Raw genomic sequence first — 18,930 nt, 5'->3', positions numbered from 1 at the left:
AAGCATAGAACCAGTTCAAACACTGGGGTCGATCAAGGGCTTAGATGCTCACCTGAATCTATAATATACCCCTAAATTTGGCTTTTGGAAACTTTAAAAATTCTTTTCAAAATTATTTTAATGTTTATTTTTGAGAGAGAAAGAGAGACAGAGCATGAGTGGAGGGACAGAGAGAGAGACACAGAATCCAAAGCAGTTCCAGGCTCTGAGCTGCCAGTACAGCCCAAGGCAGGGTTCAAAGCCCCCCAGGCACCCCCTGGAAACTGTTAAACAGTAGCTGACAGCAGGTGTGCATAGAAGAGGTGCTAATACAGAAACCACTCACCCTGGAACTTTCTCCATAAAAGTACCCGAAATGGCTTCAGTCCAGCCTTCCCCAACCAACTAACTATAACCACAATGCCATAATGAGAACACAGAGGCACTGATAATGACCGGCAACTAGGTAGAAATGCTTTAAACACACACCCAGAAGTCAGACCGACAGTACAAGTGCTCCAAGTAGGTAAGGAACTAGTCTGCCTTTTCCGCTACCATACCCTCTGAACACAGCGCCTGTTCAAGACACCTAGGGGAGGGGAGGAGGAGGAGAGAGCAGGGTGTGGTAAGGCCAGATGGCTCCGGACTCCAGGCTTCAGATCACTAGGAATTTGGCGCAGAAGTGCTTTCATGTGGAACTCAGCCAGGGCAGACCACATGGGGGGGGCGTCCTAAAGGTACTGCCCCAGACAGACAAGAGAACATCAGGAATTACCCAAAAGGAACTGTTTTTGGAAAAGTAGGTAATATGGACAAGTAAGTAGGTAATAAGGACAAGTTAGGCTTTCACTTATGTATTTATTCTGGAAAATACATCAGAATCTTAAAAATGTCTGCAGAAATCTTACAAGAGCAAAAGAAAGACATTAACAGGTGTGAGTGGAACAGTGCTCTGCTTCTGGAGAGTTCTGGTATATTCCTGTGTATTCTGGCATGAAGCTGTCGTGGAGGAAGCCACGGTGAAGAGCAGTAGGAGCAGGGCGCCCAGGCTGAGAGATGTGGCTTCTGGGTACCGTCCATCTGAAACGGCGTCACGTGAGCCGTGACCACGTACCTGGAGCCAGAGCTGACACTTCGACTGGACTTACACATCACAAATTACTTCTCCGACTTCAGCTCGGAAAAACGAGCCTGTATTTTCTCTGACCCTCAGATCTCAGAGCGAGGAAGGGCCGCACTGAGAGCCAGCAGCCCTGTGTCCATCTGCCCCTGGGGTCAAGTCCTCGAACTAAAAGGCTATGAGGTACCTTCTCAGACCCGGAGTCAGAAGACCGCGTCCGCCTGGGAGGTGCAGTAATCACTAAGAGCCTTGACTCCCTTATCATTAAAAACGGCAATACGATAACCTGCCACACTGAATTCACAGGATGGCTGAGCCTCGAATGAGACCTCGTAGAGAAAACACTGCAGACGTCTGTATGGAGGCTGACGGAACCATCAGCCGAAACGTGAGCACTACGTGCCGGCCACACCATGTGTCTCCTGAAAGGTACAGGAGCTCCATCTTAACGGCAGGAGTGTGCTGGTGAGGGGATCAAAGATATTCCGGCAAAATCCTCACCGCCCTTCTATTCTTATTAACAAGCCAGCGCTTCAAATAGAACTTGTCAAAATAAAGATGCTCAAGTGCTGCCACCTCCTCCCCTGAGTCACCCGAACCTCATGGCTGCCTGCCCCTCTAACCAGCAAGCCCACGGGGGCCCTCTCTTATTGTTCGAAACTGCTCGAGGGCCTCTAAGGAGCACAGGTGGTGAGTGCTCTGTGACAGGATAGAGGGATGCGAGAGATCAGAGCCTCCTAGGGACTCTCCAAGTAGGAGTCACCTGCGCACCGCGGTGGGCATCTGTGCCCCTCTTGGGGACTCTGGCACAGTGACTAACAGACATGTGTCATCTCCCTCATGTCAGGACGGGGAAAGACTGAGAATGTACGAAAGCCATTTTGTCAAACAGAACTCTGCCCGTTCCCACACTTTTTCTGTGATGGCTTTCATACAGCCTGACATCTGTCCCCGACCCCCACTCTTGTGGCCCCCCCCTTTTGAATACCCACAGCTCAGGCCTCTGGCACCCCTGGTTCCCACTGTCTGCTGTCTGACTTCAAAGTGGCGATTACCTGGAGGAACTGACAACCTACGGCTATCATCCAATCTCCGCACCTTGTCATTCTGTCCCGTGCCAGCCACGCCCCCAGGCCGCCCCCACCACCTGGCAGCCCCGCTGACCCTCGCCAGCCTCCCTGGAACTAGCTGTTCTCAACCTCTAACACTCTGCAAATAACAGGCCTTCCAATACCCAATGAATGTGGTTCCTCATCCTGTTTCCATCCATCGGCTTTACTCCAGGATCCCTAGTGCGGGACAAGTCAGAGAGTAGGGTGCTCTGGGTTCTGTGGCAAAGACAGTGGCTTCTCTTCTTCCTCAGCACACAACCCGGCTACACTTCTCGGTCTCGACTACCGGGAGGTCACCCTGACTGAGCTCTAGCCAATGGAACGGGAATAAAAGGGATGGGTGCCGGAGCGCCTGGCTGGTTCCACCAGTTACGAATCCAACTCGATCTCGCCTCAAGTAGTGGTCTCGCCATTTGTGAGTTCGAGCCCCACGTCCAGCTCTGTGCTCAGTGCAGAGCTTGCTTGGAACTCTCTCTACCTCTTCCTCTGCAACCCCCTCCCCCCAACAACTCGTGCTTGCTCTCTCGTTCTCTCTCAAGTTGAAAATTAAAAAATTAGAATTAAAAAAAGAAGGGGATAGGTACCTCTTCCAGGGCTGGCCCACAAAACCTCAGGCTTACTCCTCCATCCTCTGCCCCTCTTCCAGTTAATGGGGAATTGGGCTTCCAAGGGAATCCTTAGAAGCTCCATGTTCAAAATGGAAGCATCTCCAGCAGCCATGGTCCTTGAATAACTGCTTTAAAGAGTGCCACCCCAGCTGCCCCACTCTCCAATACTTACTTACACACACAGACTTACACACACACACACACACACACACACACTGTAACAGCATGGGCCCTCCTTAGACTGTTATGGGATGAAGAAATAAACTGATTGTCCTTACATGTTTGGATCTATTTGTTACTGCAGCCAAACCTACTCTAACCAGTCGAGGATCATCTGAAATTAACACCAAGCATTTTCCTTCTTCCCCTACATTACTAACCGGAATTGGTAACAGAAAGTCCTCTAAAACTTACAGGTTACAGACCTCAATGGACAAGATGAAGATACTAACTGCCTCCAATTCCTGGAGGGCAAGACTGTGAAATAACCACTTAAAAAGATAAACCAATCTAGGTATCTCTCTAGTGCAAGGTACCTGACCGGAGAGACTGCTCAGAACAAGGGCCACAGAGGGCAGTCCTGCTACTAACTCGCCGAGTGCCAGAACCTCATCGTGTTAGCTCCCCAAGAGCCTCCCCTTTTCTCTCCGGGGCTCTGTGAGGACAGACAGGCGGGCACTTTCCCTCTCGTGTTTCCAACGGAGGCAGCAGGGCTGTGCCGCTATGTGATGACAAAGGTCCACAGCTCAAGTCACAACCAAGGGCCCAATTTAAACAGTTACTGGAGTTACCACCCAACCTGAGCACTGTAGCAAGTATTCATTCGAGCCAGGAAGCAACCCGCGATAATAAAACCACCTCTTGCGTCTCTGAGATACTTGTAATGATCATCTGCATCACTACATACTCGCTATGTCTCATATGCAAATTGTACCCCTCCTGCGGTATGTTTCACCATTACTGTATTATTGTCAACTGTGTTGGGAAATAGGCCCTCCCTGCTGGACTGAAAGGTCTGTGGTCTGGTGGGAGGAGGGAGGAGCGAGGGACTCACGCAGCCCGGCACCCAGCACACACTGTTCCGTGAGTGACTGCGATTAAACTAACAAACACACAGTCACAGCGCTGCTTAGCTCGATAGAAGTTTGCTTCTTCCGTGGCTCCGAACCACGCCCCCCGCCCCCCCCCCCGCCCCCCCGGCACCTCACAGCTCACAGGTGCTTCGTAGCTGCTGAAAGTCCTTCACATGTGCCCACGGGACCTTCACACATGCTCCGCAGGGCCCCCGATTTCGCGGGGGCTCAGGGAGGCCTGCTTCAAGTCACAAGGCAGCTTGCAGGTGATGGCACGTAGGTCTTCTGACTCCCCAGGGGCAGTGTCCTTTCTCCTGTCACAGTCTGCCTTCCAATCCAGAAAGGTCTAAAGCAGCTTCTAAAAACTTCAGGTTTAATTTTTAGATCACTTTTTTTTTTTTTTACTCACTGTGAAATGTCATAACCAGAGATTTAATAAGCAAGTACTAGGAAACGTTAACAGTAAGGAAAACATCACTTAATACAGTAAGCTCAAAATGGAAAAACTTCACAACAGTTTGTCCCCATCAGCACTACAAGAAATAAACACAGAAAGAAAACACTACGGGCCTGGCTCCTATGACACAGGTCCCTCCGATCACCACATCCTGCTTCTCTCTAAACCCCAAAGGCCTAGGCGTCAGGCTTCATCTTCCTCGGATCCCCTCATGCCCCGCAAATACCTGCTCCTCCCGAGAGACAGCACTCGCTTGCTACAGCACACGAGGACGGAGAGGCAGGTGTCTCACAAGGAAACGAAGGAAGAGTAAACGAACAGGAAAACAAGACAATGACGGCTATTTACAGACCAGAATATATTTCTATATATTTGAGAGGCATGTTGTGCTGTCCATTCATTCCACGACCACGTTTAAGTATTTAAGTATCTACTCTGTCCCAGATTCATTATATAAACACGGAGCACACAAAACGGGAAAGATTCTGCCTGCCATAAGGCAGTGCACAAAACACACACAAGGTGTGTGACATAAGGCAGTATAAATGTTGCACAAACACACGCATGAAGCGCTGCGGTAGGAAGGGGGACAGCGTAGCGAGGTTGAAAAGGGCTTTACGATGTGTTCTGCCTCGAAACAGGAGTAGGATTCGGTAAGGCAGGAGACACGGTATGTGCAAAAAACACAGAGAAACAGCACAGACTTGGTGTAGCTGGAAGTCGAATTTCATTAGAACACCAAGTTCACGGATGGGGAACAAGGCTGGCAAAGGAACCTGGAGGCAGATTGTAAAGGTCCTTAAATATAACACTCAAGAAATCGTGGGCTTGAGCGTGTAGGAGAGTCAGGGGATCATCCGGCTTTCCAGCCGGGCCAATGTACAAATTTACACTCTAGAACAGTAATCCAGGAAGCTGGGTCCAGAGGATGGGTAGACACAGAGACCGCCAGTAAAATAAGCAGAAAGTCACTTCCCTAACCGAGACAAGAGCTGGTAAAGGCCTGGGAGCAGCAGAAACAGGGAGAAGGGGAGCAGGAAGTTCAACACCTCTTTTCTGACAAGACTGAAAAGAGATGAAAGAGAAAGAACAACAGTGGTCATGTCAGTAACCATGTGAAGGAGGAAGAGAGAGAGTGTTTTTGTTTTACTCTCCTTTTCCTTGAAGGGGAAGATGAAAGCTTCCTATTTTGAAAAACAGGTGTTTGTTTTTGTTCTGTTTTAGAGTTACCTGTGACTTTCACCACATTAAAGGTCCAGGAAGAACTCTGAAACAGGACACTAGTCCTCAAAAGGCACGTGACAGACAACTGAAGCTCTGATGACACATGAATTTCTAGAAGTAAGTGATTTCACAGCCCAAAGGGCACAGACAGAATCCAAATTCAGTTTTCAAATAACACCAGCCTGGGAAGGATAGAGGGATATGATGAGCAGAGAAAAGATGATGGCAACAAATCTGAACTTAGAGTTCTAAGGCCGTTACCAATTGCATCACACACTCCAAGACCACAAAACGATGTCAACGATCGTGACACTGATGACCAGGGTTGAATGCTACAGCACCACGAAATACGACATAAGAGAAAGGAGAGAAGCAGCCACATGGCAAATCACAAAGCCATTACTGACTACGTGAGAAATGTGACACTAAACAGGCTTTCCAAAGCCTGCACAAAAGGAATGGACAGCCCAACTGGGAAATTAGCAAGACCCAAGCACGGCTCCATCTGTTAGCGTATTATCAAGATTCCTCCTCTCTACACTGAGCTTTTGCTCTAGAAAATTACAAGGGCTGTGGTCATGCCTATATCCATCATCAACTAGTTATCTAAAGGGGGATACAGAAGCTAGGTTGCTGAAGAACACGGGAGAGGCAGAATTGCACTGGGCACTAGTTACGTAATGACTTATTTGGATCTGAAGTATTCCTATTTGTATCTGTGTGTGTCCCCATTTTGTTTTTTAAAACTGGGAAAGTGGAGACATCAGGCAAGAAAAGGTGAAGCCTTGTCATGAGGATGTGGGAGGGCATTAACAGCAAAAAATATGAAGTCACTAGATGTTCAACTTCCATTTGCACCACACCAACGGCTGTAGGAAAAGCAATGCTGGGCATGTTCTAAAACGTCATGCATCTCAAAATACTTTTATGCCTACCTTTTGTTGAAGTGGCAAGATGTAACAGAACAATAACTTTGGCAAAGTTGATATTGGACCCACTTCTGTCCCCAGTGACTACCCATATTACCCAGTAAGTGAACCAAATTCAATATGCTCTTTAGTAAAATGGATTGTTTTCATGGGTCCCTCACCAGATGTCTTTTTTATCTCCCTTAATTTGTGCGAGCACAGTGCCTGGCACCGGCAGACACTCCAGAGGACTTTACTACCTGTAGTTCCATGGGGGAAAGGACTCACTTCTTTAGGCCTCAATTTCCCCACCTGTAGTGATGATGCCTTAAAGGGTTGTTTGCAGATTAGATAATTAATGTAAAGTACTTTGTAAACCATATAGCGCAACACAAAATGTAAAGCCTAACTGTTTCCAGGCCTGGCATATATAGCAGCAACTTTTGGACTGAAAACAGCAGGTTTAAATGACTAGTAGCCAGTTAAGATCTGGTTGAGAATTCAGCACCCGCCCTAATCTCTCCCATCACCCCACACAGCCTGCTTATATCTCAACGTCCCCTCCGCAAGACAAGCTCCAGGCCTTCCCACCTCACCCTAATTTTCTTAATAGATAAGCAGAAGGGAGACCGCAAACGGGAGTGGCAGAAGGACACAATCAAGCGACTCGCCCAAGGTCAAAACACCAGGGTAGAAAAGGCAATGCAGGCTTGCCAGCCACCTAGGCCACGTCCCCCAGGGCTCCGTCCGCAGCCGACGCGGGGCGACCGGCTGTCCCCGGGCCGCAGGACGCAGTGTGGGGGCGCCCCTCGCCCTCCTGCGTGCACAGCGCGACGGCCGGCGGCAGGCCCGGGCTCCTTCAGCGCTGAGCTCGGCCCGGGCCCCGGCGGCCCCCGCGGCCCTGCTCCCCGCCCCACGAGGCCGGACCCCGAAACAAGACCCCAAGAGGTTAAGAGTCCCCACGGCCGGGCCCCGCCCGCGCTCCCTGCCACGTCCGCGGCCTCACGCACTATGGCGCTCCGGACCGGGGCTCCCGCCGCCACCGCCGCCACCGCCGCCACCGCCGCCGCCGCAGGGCCCGGGCCGCCCGGCCTCCCAGTCCCAGCGTCCCCAGGGCAGCGCCAGCCGGAGCAGGCCGCCGACTTCCTCTGCCAGCTCCGCCCTAGCCGCAGCCCCGGGAAGAGCCCGCCGCCACGGCTGACGGACGGCCTGCATGCCCAATCGGAACGGCAAGCGGAGGGGCCGCGCTGACGGACTGGCCCAGCGACCAATAGAAATGCGCTCACGCAGGGGGCGTGGCTACCGCTGGCGGGCTCCGCCCCGTCCGTGCTTCCGCTAGGGCTGGGGAGGCGAGCGGAAAGTTTCCCAGAGTTCCTCCGAGCTCCCGGGGACCGAAGGAGGGGTCGCGGCGGGGCGTGGGGGCTGACTGAGGTTGGGTGAGGGAGGGGCGGTGGGTGGGGACGCGCGGGGCCCCGCCCTCTCACTGAGGGCCCTCGGCGGCCCCGGGGAGGGCTCCCGCGACCGCGGGGCCCGCCTCCTCCTCCGGGCGGCGCTCCGGCCGGGTGGACCTCGGGGCGGGCTCGTCGGAGGCACCCGCCCACCTGAGGTGCCGCCCGCAAACGGAGTCCGCGCCGGCCGCAGCCCGGGAGCGCGTCCGCATCGGCCTGCCCGGCGCGTTGCCCGCTGAGGGACTGACCCCGCGCAGAGCAGCGGGGCCGAGGCGGGGGGCGTTCCGGGGTCGCGGGGCGCAGGACTGGGGGACCCGGACGCCCCGCGCGGCCATGGCGGCGCCCGGGGACCCGCGGCGGCTTTACCGGCTGGCGCAGGAGGGTCGGCTGTGCGCCCTGCGGGAGGAGCTGCGGGGAGCCGGGCGCGTGGGCTGCCTGGGGCCCGCCGGGGACACCCTCCTGCACTGCGCCGCCCGCCACGGCCATCGGGACGTGCTGGCCTACCTGGTGGAGTCCTGGGACATGGACATCGAGGCCGCCAACCGGGACTACAAGCGGCCTCTGCACGAGGCAGCCTCCATGGGCCACCGGGACTGCGTGCGGTACCTGCTGGACCGAGGAGCCGCGGTGGACTGCCTGAAGAAGGCCGACTGGTAGGTGGCCGAGCTCCAGAAAGACCTCTCCCCTGTCCCCTCTTCCGCAGACTCGACCTTCCCCTGCACGACAGACCACCCACCCATGGCGACCTCTATTCCTGCTCTTGCGGGGTTAACTGCTCCAACATTTTGTTCCAAACCCGCTCCCTTCACAATAGTACAGAATACGATGAAACAGGGTATTGTCCGTACTGCTATAGCTTGGGCCTCGCTTACCTGAATGAGTGCTTCACCATTGTTTGAACTTCTTACTTTGAAATAGTTAGGGGTGCACAGAAGGTTGCAAACCCACGTTGAGGTTAGCCCCCTGCGCCCACCCCCAGCTGCCCCCGAAGGTACCATCTTAACCCAGCTGCAGTACGATATCAAGACTAAGGAACTGACGTTACTTCAATCCATATACTCGTTCAGATTTCACCAGCTGTACCGACGCTCGCGTGGGTGCGGAGCTCTGTGTGGTTTTATCACAGGAATAGCCTTGCCTAACCACCTCCACAGTCCACATCCTCCCCTGTGCCCTCACACAAACCAGCAACACTTTGTTAGAGCAACATGGTGTTCAGTACTCACTCCGTGGGCCCCCTTAGGGGTTATGAACATCCTAAGATTCATAAGTAACGTAATGAAGTTACTGCCTGCAACAGATTCCTGATCCGATAGAAATAGGAGCCACGGCAGCGGATCATTAAATAAGGTGCATCTTGCTGAGTGGGAGGGGGAGTCAGCATGGGTATGTGTTGAGAGCTGGCTGCACTTTGGCCATGACTTAGCACGAGACTGCATTTTCTGCTGCTGGGGAATTGGTCTACAGACCTTTCCAAGAGACACATTACCTCATACGTGCCTCAAAACAATTCTGTGGGGAACTTGCCTCCCCCCCAAAAACCATTAAAGGGCAAGGTTCCTTTGGTGATGTATTTGGGCATCAAAATTTGGCATTTTTGCCCATTCTCACCTTCCTGGCTTTCTGCAGTACCTTCCCTGCTTTTCCAGTCTTCCTGTCTTGCTCGAGATTATTCTCCCTGTGAAGTCTTTCTGGACAGTTCCAGCCTTCATTTATCTGGATTTCCCCTTTTTACTATCACTGCTACATTACCTCCCCTCCAAAGTGTTGGCTAGTTAATTATTATTAGAGCAATCTTAGGAGCTAGATCCCAAGTGAGGCCTTGGAGGTCACCTAGGTATAGCGAGCCCCCGCTGTGTGCCGGACGTGGGTTCCCACCCCCGGGAATAAGGAGGTAAGGAAGACCTCCCCTTGCTTTCCCGGAGTTGGGTCTTCCTCACTTTGCACATAAGAAACCAGAAGCTCATGGAATTGAAATGGCTCGTCCGGACCATTTGTGTGGCAGGAAAGGAAGGAGAGAGTCACCTCCCTTGATATTAATGTAGTTTATTCCTGTAATTGTGGACACAAGTCAGATCAGACACTGATACAGTGTTTGGCTCGTGTCACCAGTGTGTGCTCCACGTAGGGAGGCACCGTGTCAGCTGTCCTTTTTTGATGCCTTTTCAGCAAAATCTAATTAAGGAACAGTCACTGATGAAAGCAAATGGGTTAAGTCTGGCAGGGCACCTTTGACATGGAGACTGCAAGACAGGCTGTCTGTGGTCTCGACTAGCTCTGCTCGGTCCAGTCCCATCCTGTAAACGAGTTCAGGAGCCGGCTTGCCTCCTCGGTGGCCCCCCGCTGCAGGGACTCCTGTCCCAGGGGCCTCACGGCAGGCAGCCAAGTTGCCAGTCAAAGCTGTTTTCCTGCTTCCAGACCCCCGAGTCCCCTGGGCTTTCCGTCTCTGCCACGGACATGTGATTTCCTGAGACCTGGTCGCCCGCTTCGGGAGTCTGCACCGCCCTCCCATCTGACAGCTTGTCCTGCTTGCTCAGGACCCCGTTGATGATGGCCTGCACAAGGAGGAATCTCGAGGTGATCCAGGACCTCGCGGAACGTGGCGCCAACCCGCTTCTCAAGAACAAAGACGGCTGGAACAGTGTCCACATTGCCAGCCGGGAGGGCGACCCTGTGATCCTCCACTACTTGCTCACCGTTTGCCCAGACGCCTGGAAGACGGAGAGCAAGGTCGGGAGGACCCCCCTGCACACGGCAGGTATGGCCCGGAGCCCCCCAGGGACGCGCGCTGGGCAGCTGCTTCGCCTGACGCCGCAGGGCGCCTCCTAGCTAGAGTGGCCCTCGCGGGTGGGGGGTTTGGAAACTAGAGGGCCGGGAACAAGAGCAGCCTTGGGCCATCGTGGGACACCGTGTGCCGCCACAGCTAAGGGAATGGGGCACATACGTTCTTTCTAGTGTTTGTTCACTTTGCGTGTGTGTCTGTGTTATTCTCCCCAGTTTCCCAGATGGAAAGCTGGTTCTGTGCCTTCCTGTCTTTGACCTTGGGCAAGGAACTTAGTCTCTTAAGCAAGTTTCCTCATCAGCAAAATAATGACTGTCACGATGCCCAGAGCACAGGATTGCAGATTTTAAGGAACGTGGCATATATAAGTCCCGTGGCCGGTGTCTGCCACACTGAGCACAGAACGGCCGGCTGTTGCTATTTTCAGCATCATTCTTACCTCGTTACTGTTTCAGGCGGGATGAAAAGAGATGGTATTTCCGCACATTCCGCAGCACCCACCACAGTGCTGGCCAAGTAAATAAATGTAGGTGCTTCTAGTTAAGTACCTGGGCCTGCGTGGATTTGACGTTATCCAGTGATAATGTCAATAAAAACATGGGGCACTACTGAGTGATTATCCCTGAATCTGAATTACCTGTTTGTAGATTATTTTAAATTAGTGGAAAGCAAAAAGTGCTGTGGTATAAAATAACACAGATATTAAAGACCTCAAGAGTCCAGATCAAGGAGTTTAGAAAACAAGGGTTCCTTGGTGATTCACTCGGTTAAGCACCAAGCTCTTGATTTCAGCTCAGGTCATGGTCTCACAGTTTGTGGGTTCGAGACCCACTTCGGGCTCTGTGCTGACAGCATGGAGCCTGCTTGGGATTCTCTCTCTGCCTCTCTTTGCCCCCCGGCCCCCCTCAAAAAAACTTTAAACTTTAAAAAAAAAGAAATTTAGAAAATAACCTTTAGCCTTCTGTGTAGTACAGTGAATTAGAATACAGGGCCGTAATTTCTTAAAACATGAATACCTATGACTTGATATAGTTTAGGAAATGCTTACAATTATTACAGCCAGAGAGGGCAGTTAGGAACCAAGAAATTCTTTCCAAAACTTTATAAATGAGGGACACCTGGATGGCTCCGTCAGTTAAGCATCCAACTCTTGATTTTGGCTCAGGTCATGATCTCATAGTCATGAGATTGAGGCCCGCTTTGGGGCTCCATGCCAAGTGTTTTTTAAGAGTCTGTCTCTCTTCTCCCTCTGCCCCACTCATGCACTCTCCCTCCCTTTCTCAATTAAAAAAAAAAAGGGGGGGAAATAAAAGCACTTTATAAGTCAGTAGAAAAACTTTTCTTTTTGCTCATAGTTGTTGGACCAGTTGCCATAGAAACCAGAAACAGCACCTAGCCATTCACAAAAAGAGACGGAGAACAGGTAGTTGAAGTCTTTATTATCAAGTGTAGTTATCAGTAGCAGAGGAATTAACATTCCTCGTTATTTTGTTGTGGATCACTATTAATACGTTTGACATTTCCTGCACAAAAACTGACCCGTCCTAAGGATCTGCAGCGCAAAATGAGGAGAAAGTTTAGAACTGAGAATTTGCCGTGAATGTGCTCAGAAAGGCAAGATAATCAGATGTTGATTAACATCTTTGCCACTTACCCAAAGTTTTATTTTTCTAGAGTGGTAACTGTGTATCTAATTTAATCACTGTTTCCCAAAAGTCATAGCTGAAAGGGTGGGGCAGAGAGAGGAGGAAAAAACAGTTTTATGCGTGCACCGAAAAACTGACTCTCAACTCTCTTCTCCCAGCAATGCATGGCTGTTTAGAGGCAGTGGAGGTGCTTCTACAGAGGTAAGAACAAAACAGCAAATTGAGGCAAGTATTCACTAATTGTGACCCTTAACATCGATGCTGTAAGAAGAGCCCAGAAAAATTGCGCAGAAAGAAACTACAGTGCCGCGAGGGGAAAAAAGTCATCCGTGGATCCGTTCACGCAACAAGGATTCGTGTATTCATTCATTCAGCGTCGCAGCTCTAAGCACTGTCCCAGAGGCACGGGCTACAAGAAGCCAGCCGGCCTGGGTCCCCCGCGTGGCGCTGCTCCCGTCCTGCGAGTGTGAGGAGTGCCGGGAATGGCAGGGTCCCTCCGGGAACCCAGGGCAGGGAGACCCCAGGGGTGCCTAAGCCGTGCTGTTACGGAGGCTGAGCGTGGCAGGCGGGGCCGCAGCCCAGAGGTGACACACCGCGCATGCTCAGGGCAGAGAGGGCGCGGGCGTCCGTGCGCCCTGGGGCGTCCGTGCGCTCCGAGGCCGCGGAGGAAGCCTGGACTCGGGCAGGAGCGCGCGCGACTCGAGGCCCTTCTCTGAGTATGTAAGATGCCACCGAAGGGTTGTAAGCCGAGTGGAGGGTGGACGGCAATACGAAGTTTGCATCGTTCAGGTGCTCTGGCGGGAAAGCAGAGGCTGGGTGGGCAGGGGAGCGGGAGCGGGTCGGTGAAGGGCGGGCGGGGTGGTAGCCGCACTGGGACGCGGACCAGCGGGGAAGGGGAGCGTTGGGAGACAGTAAGGTGGCGTCACCAGCTGTAGGTGAATAATTTGATCGGGGGAATGAGGGAGGGGTCCAGGATCGGTTTCTCGCCAGAGCAGCTACCGGAGGAGGGCAGGTTTGCGGGAAGATGGTGACGTCACTTCGGGGCACGTTGCGTTGCACGTGTCTGCGCGGCCCAAGCGGGGCCGTGGGTGGGAGCCACAGACACGCGTGGGGCCCGCGGGAGAGCGCGAGCCGGGCGGCAGCGACACAGAAGGGGCAGTGCGTGAACCCGGGAGACGGAGGGACTGCCCCGAGCGGAGAGCGCGGGGCTCCCAAGGGCGCTGTGTGGACGGAGGGAGAGGAGAGGCCTCTGAGGTCCTGGGGAAGCTGTGATGGGGGGGAGAAGCCGCAGTTCACCCCGGTGTTGCAGGCGGAGCGGACCCGCAGATGCAGAGGCGGCGAGGGCTGGCCGGCTGGGGGGGCGGGGGGGGCAGACAGGCCCGACCGAGGTGGGGCAGGCGGCCCCGGAAGGTGAGAGCCCAAGGGGCCAGGACAGCGGGGGTCGGGCAGGGGGAGAGGCAGGCGGGTCAGGTGGGGAGCAGGGCGAGGAGGGGGGTAGCCGGCGCAGGGAGGGCGGTGAGGAAGAGTTCGGCACCCCCGGGGCCGTGGGAAGGCGGAGGGGCCGGAGGCCGGACTGTGCTGGAAGGGGGGGGTGAGTGTGGGAGGAACGGTCACAGGTAGGACAGCGGGGCCGCAGGCAGGCAGACGCGGAGAGAGACCGGGCGTGAGGCGGGGAGAAGCCGGTGCATCCGGAGCCCGACGGAGAAGAGCGCGAGGAGGAGGGCGGGGCCGCAGGGCTGGGAACGCGGCAGACGGGAGGTCTGTGGAGAAGGCGGGGACGGAAGGCCGCCCTGGATGCTGCCGCAGGAAACGCGTGCCAGGTTGGAAGGGACGAAGGTGGTACCGAGATGACAGGCAGGAGGAGGACGGGCGGCGGGACAGCGGCGCGTAGGACGCAGGTGGGGGGGGCGGCTGAAGCCCGCAGGGCGAGCGGCCCCGGAGGGCGGAGAAGAAGGTGGGGGGCCGGGGAGGGGCGGGGTGTGGTGAGCACAGGGAGCATGGAGTGTGCGTCCACCTTCTACGTGGGTAGAGGTCACGCTGCCCTGACCCTGTGGTCGTGAGGTCTTAGGTTTTGCCCTTTGTGACGGAAATACAGGTTTGAAGCAGGCGTGGCCAGCCCTAGGGCAGCGGAGAGAGTGGATTGACCGGCGGGAGCCGGGGGAGGGAGATGGTCAGGGGGCTGTGTTGTGCACACGGAACTGAGATTTTGGTAACGGTGGCTATGAGGGTGGCTATGAGGGATCCTCTGGCAGAAGAAGCTGGGGAGGTGAGGGTCCATAAGACAGGGTGAGGAAGGTCAGAGGAGCAGCAGAGGTACTGGGGACAGCGGGCTGGCTCTTGGGAAGCGGGAGGGGAGCACGCTCCTGATTGGCCCAGCTCGTCCCTGCCGTGTGTCACCTACCGCGGGTTTGGGCTCCCCAGGTGCCAGTACCAGCCAGACTGCAGGGACAGCTGCGGCTCCACACCCCTCATGGACGCGCTTCAGTGTGGCCACATCGACGTAGCCAGGCTGCTACTGGAAAAGCATCAGGTACAGAAGTGGGCTTATGTCTTTGCTGCTTCCTCCAAGGTTTAGTTCAGGGAACAAACCGAGAGCAGTTATTCCAGTCCCAAGTTCAGGTCCCAGCTCTGCCACAGTTTCCCTTGGGGACCCCTTAACCTCCGGGGCCTTTAGTGTTTCCGCCTGTGACGTGGAGACACACGTAATTTCTTCAGGGGCTCCCTGTGAGGTGTGAATAGTGTGACACTGAGTGACAGTTTCACAGTGACAGTGGACTGTCCCCACAGGGTGCCCCTCTGGCTGGAGCGCTACGTGTCCACCTTCTGGTTAGAGAGTCTGTGAGGGTCTGGCACCAGCTGTGTTATCTGCCCAGGAAAACCTACGAAGGCCACAGATGTCAGAAGATCCGTGGACCTGGGTCTCTTTGCTCCTTACTTTTGTTCTTCTCCATCCCTCCCCCACCCCCCGCCCCCATCTACCAGGCCAGCGCATCTGCCCAGGACTCCCTGGGGGCACAGGCCATCCACAGGGCAGCGCTCACCGGGCAGAACGAAGCCATTCGCTTCTTGGTCTCTGAACTCGGCATGGACGTGGACGTGAGAGCAACATCGGGTCACCTCACCGCACTGCATTATGCGGCTAAGGTTTGTTCTTTCCCCGCGGGCGGACAGCTCACAGTCCTGTCTTCGGCTCCATCTCTGTGCATGAAGGAACCACCATGACCTGCCCCTGAAGTATCCCTTTAAATAGAAACCTGCCCTTATGTGTCTCTGGGTAAAACCTCAGGGCAAATCCTCTGCTCCAAGAAACGCCTGGATTTTGTGTTCATGCCTGCCTTTCCACCTTTGTACCTGCCTTTCCGGTTTCAGAATGCTGTTTGAAGCTGTAAAAATCCATTGTGTGAAGTTCCTAGCTCTGTCTTCATGCTAGATTTCAGAAGCTCAGACTTCTGTGAGGCTCTCCTGCTTAGAAAACGGTTAAGACGTGCAAAAGTCTTCGCTAGAAAAGTGGCTCCTTACAGCCCTGTTTTAAGTGTTAGGTGTGTTTTGCACATTGTCTTCAGTGGTTTTACTTATATTTCTGGCTCCAACAAGAATACATTTTTTTCTTGTGAATTGCACTCTCCTGCCTGCGCCCCCCCAGGAGGAATTTATGGGGGGTTCTCAGAGGGTGTGCTGAGGGCCACTGTGGTCCCGAGGAATCTAGCCAGTGGGTCCTAACACCCTAATGTGCAACCTCGACATCTGTCTCACTGTGTACTGACCACATACTGACAGACTGACTGGACAGGAAGCCTGTAAAGTGCTTGGTAAATGGTGACATGAGCCATGACAAGACTCCCATCTAGGGCGGGTTGCTGTCTCCTCCTGTTTATCCAGCAACAAGCACATTTGCTTGGAGAGATTCCGGAATTAGAAGTTCAGTATCAATCCGGATGTATGCTCCTTACGCTGAAGGAAACCCAACAGTATTAGTCGATAATTTGGCCTAGAGAGTAGATTCTTTGAATTCTAATAACCAAATGCCACCAAAGTCTTTAACGGTCTATACTAGAACTTGAGAGCCACACTAGTCTTCCTTTAGAGGTGAAAATTCAGTGTTAGCAGGTGAGCATTTTGGAAAAAGTACCTAACGTGCGTTAGTGTTTAAAGCCTCACTCGATTCCTTGTCACGGGGATAACAAGTGTATTTCAACACTCAGGAAGGACACGTGAGCACGATCCAGGTGCTCTTATCCTTGGGTGCCGACATCAACTGTAAAGATGCAAGAAATCGATCAGGTACGGCTTCTTACACGCTGCCCGGGAGCCATGAGTAAGCTGGAGGTAAACGGCACGTGGACTTTCTTATTAAAAGCACTGGTTTTCACGTTATGCTCCTGGTAGCTCAGCAACCTTTGTTTCCAATAACATCTGTTGGCAAAGCTGTGGGAATGTTGTGTTACCATGGCAGCGGCGATGCCTGCTGCTCATCGCCACTGTGTTGTCATCACCGGTGTCATCAAAGCTGCTGCTTTGAACCATGACAGCCTGACAGCCCGTGTGCCACGGAAGCATTTTCTACCCTCATCCATGGCGATGCCACTGTCCGAGTAGTACAGGCTTTTCTTAGGTTGCCTCTTTCTGGAACGTATTTGAAAACTGTAACTGCTATAATTTTTTAAAGCTGGGGCCCAGAAAGGTATTTTCAGAGCTAACCCTTTAGACTCAGACTTTAGAATAAACCCTCTGCTTAACGTCCTGTGCGCCAGCAGCCACCTTGCCAGTATGTTCGTGATGCGTCAGAATCTCCCTCCGAGGCTGCACAGGACGGTCCCCAAGTTCAGGGACACAAGACTTTCTCACAGAACATGGGATCCTGGGGCTCATGATACCAGAAACTTTCAGTGCTAGTTTTCCAAGGGAAGACACGTCAGTTTCTCTTTTTGTCCCATCATTTGTAACCATATTTTTATTTACATGAAAAGTTCACAAAACTTTGAAAATCTTTTCTTTGCCATTTAAAATTTCCTGTTTCTCGTTCATTAACTTGCTTTGTTGCTTTTGACAAATCTCTTAAATCTTCTAATTAATTGGTTGATGGTTTTAAAACCCAAGCAGGTTAGAAGGAAAAACGTTTTGTTCTAGCAGAGGCAAAGGGTAGGGACAAATTTACGGGAAGGTAAAACCCGTGTGGGAAGGAGTGTATTTGTAGGAACAGCCGCTCGTGGGGTGGGTGGGCGTCACGGTGGGGCTCCTGCGGCAGGTTTGTGTGGCCTCTGTCTCCCCGCAGCCCTGCACCTGGCCTGCGCAGGCCAGCACGCGGCTTGTGTCGAGCTCCTTCTGCAGTCTGGGCTGGGGGACTCCCGGGACGACACGGGCACCCTGGCTCAGCAGCTCACGGGCCGCCCAGACATCCTTCAGTGCTTCGACCGCAGCGCAGCGTCCTGAGGGCGCTTCTGCAGAGGACAGCCAAATGCGTGGTGATTCGCATCCTGCTCAGGGAGTCCGTGAAGTCGGTCAGTAGCCAGTGGCCCTGTCTCCCTTCCCCTGCCGTCCCGCTTCCCCCCGGGCTGTGAGGAGGCTGGCGTCCTAGCTGTGTGACCCACGGACCAATCTGGAGCCCCCTGAGTTTTTCCATAACCTGGATTTCGCTTTCTCTGCCTCACAAGTGAAATTAGATGATTACGAAGTCGGCCTCTGCAACCCTTAGAAATGCACGTAATTGCATGACTACAGTGGAGCATGTGTGTTGCGTGTATGTGTTCTGTGGTTAACGCTATGGGATAAGGCAGTGGTGAGAAGTGGCTTAGTATGAGCTATAAAACATAGCTGCCCTGTTTACTGTCTTTTATTTATTTATTTAGAGAGAGCCCGCACGAGACAGAGAGGATGAGAGAGAGTCCCAAGCGTGCTCCGTGCTGAGAGCACAGGGCTTGATCCCTCGAACCGTGAGATTGTGACCCAAGCGACATCAAGGGTTGGCCGCTGAACTGACCGAGCCACCCAGGCGCCCCTGCCTGATTACTTTCCTCTTCCATAGGCTTTTTCTGGGCCATTACGTTGGTTTCACTTTGGTCGGAGCCACAGGAAGGAGATGCTTACAACCTGCTTACACCGACATTTGCGAGGAAGTCATAACGTTTCTCTATTCTATGTGCTGTTGTTAAGCTATGATATTTTAATCTTGAGGTTATTTTTGTTTAATAGATTCAGTGTTGGCTTTCTTTGGGTAATAAAAACACCTAAAAATGCATCTAAGATATTTTCAAATCTTTGCTGTCACCTCAGTCGAAGAATGGAGTTCTTAAAACCTGCAGGTCACATTTCCCGTTCGTAACGCCTGCCCACCAAGGCCCGTGACTGTTCAGAGCAGACACTTGACATTGTACCCCCAGAATCTGTGGCAGCTGAAACAGATTGAAGACAGGATGACGCTAGGCATTTAGATTCTTTCCTTTTTTCTGGGGTGGTGGGTGAAGACCATTTTCTGAGGGGCACAGAATAATTAGTCCAAGTCAGTCTGTTAGAAAATCCCGTGCGTCGGTCACAAGGAGGACTTGACCCTGTTGTTTGCCGTGAGCCAGTGGGACC

The 18,930-nt window shown here is 53.2% G+C and overlaps 2 protein-coding genes across 5 annotated transcripts in view; one reads left to right on the top strand and one right to left on the bottom strand.

Annotated features, from left to right (window-relative positions):
• Positions 1–7,606, bottom strand: part of FBH1 (F-box DNA helicase 1) — a 51,511-nt gene extending 43,905 nt beyond the window's left edge. For both annotated transcript variants that reach the window (XM_039240387.1, XM_039240389.1), the window contains exon 1: positions 7,492–7,606. In XM_039240387.1, the coding sequence (XP_039096318.1) occupies position 7,492 (1 nt within the window). In that variant the 5' untranslated portion in view covers positions 7,493–7,606. The remainder of the gene's footprint in view (positions 1–7,491) is intronic.
• A 346-nt stretch (positions 7,607–7,952) lies between these two features.
• On the top strand, positions 7,953–18,592 carry ANKRD16 (ankyrin repeat domain 16). 3 transcript variants are annotated; one of them, XR_005529888.1, is made up of 8 exons: positions 7,953–8,582; positions 10,467–10,687; positions 12,516–12,558; positions 14,779–14,887; positions 15,340–15,501; positions 16,560–16,638; positions 17,630–17,855; positions 18,380–18,592. XR_005529888.1 is itself a non-coding variant. In XM_039240390.1 (7 exons), exons 1-7 carry the CDS (start codon positions 8,263–8,265, stop codon positions 17,785–17,787), a joined length of 1,092 nt encoding a protein of 363 aa, XP_039096321.1. In that variant the 5' UTR covers positions 7,953–8,262; the 3' UTR covers positions 17,788–18,592. The 3 variants fall into 3 exon arrangements, 1 of the variants encoding a protein (XP_039096321.1); XR_005529889.1 differs by lacking the exon at positions 18,380–18,592 and adding an exon at positions 18,204–18,239; XM_039240390.1 differs by having other exon boundaries at positions 17,630–18,592.
• Positions 18,593–18,930: the final 338 nt, after the last annotated feature.

This window comes from Hyaena hyaena, unplaced genomic scaffold (genome assembly GCF_003009895.1).
Source record: "Hyaena hyaena isolate Hyena2069 unplaced genomic scaffold, ASM300989v1 scaffold_174, whole genome shotgun sequence".
Classification (NCBI taxonomy): domain Eukaryota; kingdom Metazoa; phylum Chordata; class Mammalia; order Carnivora; family Hyaenidae; genus Hyaena; species Hyaena hyaena.
The sequence above is the reverse complement of the archived record's forward strand: the minus strand, read 5'-3'. Positions and strand labels throughout refer to the sequence as shown.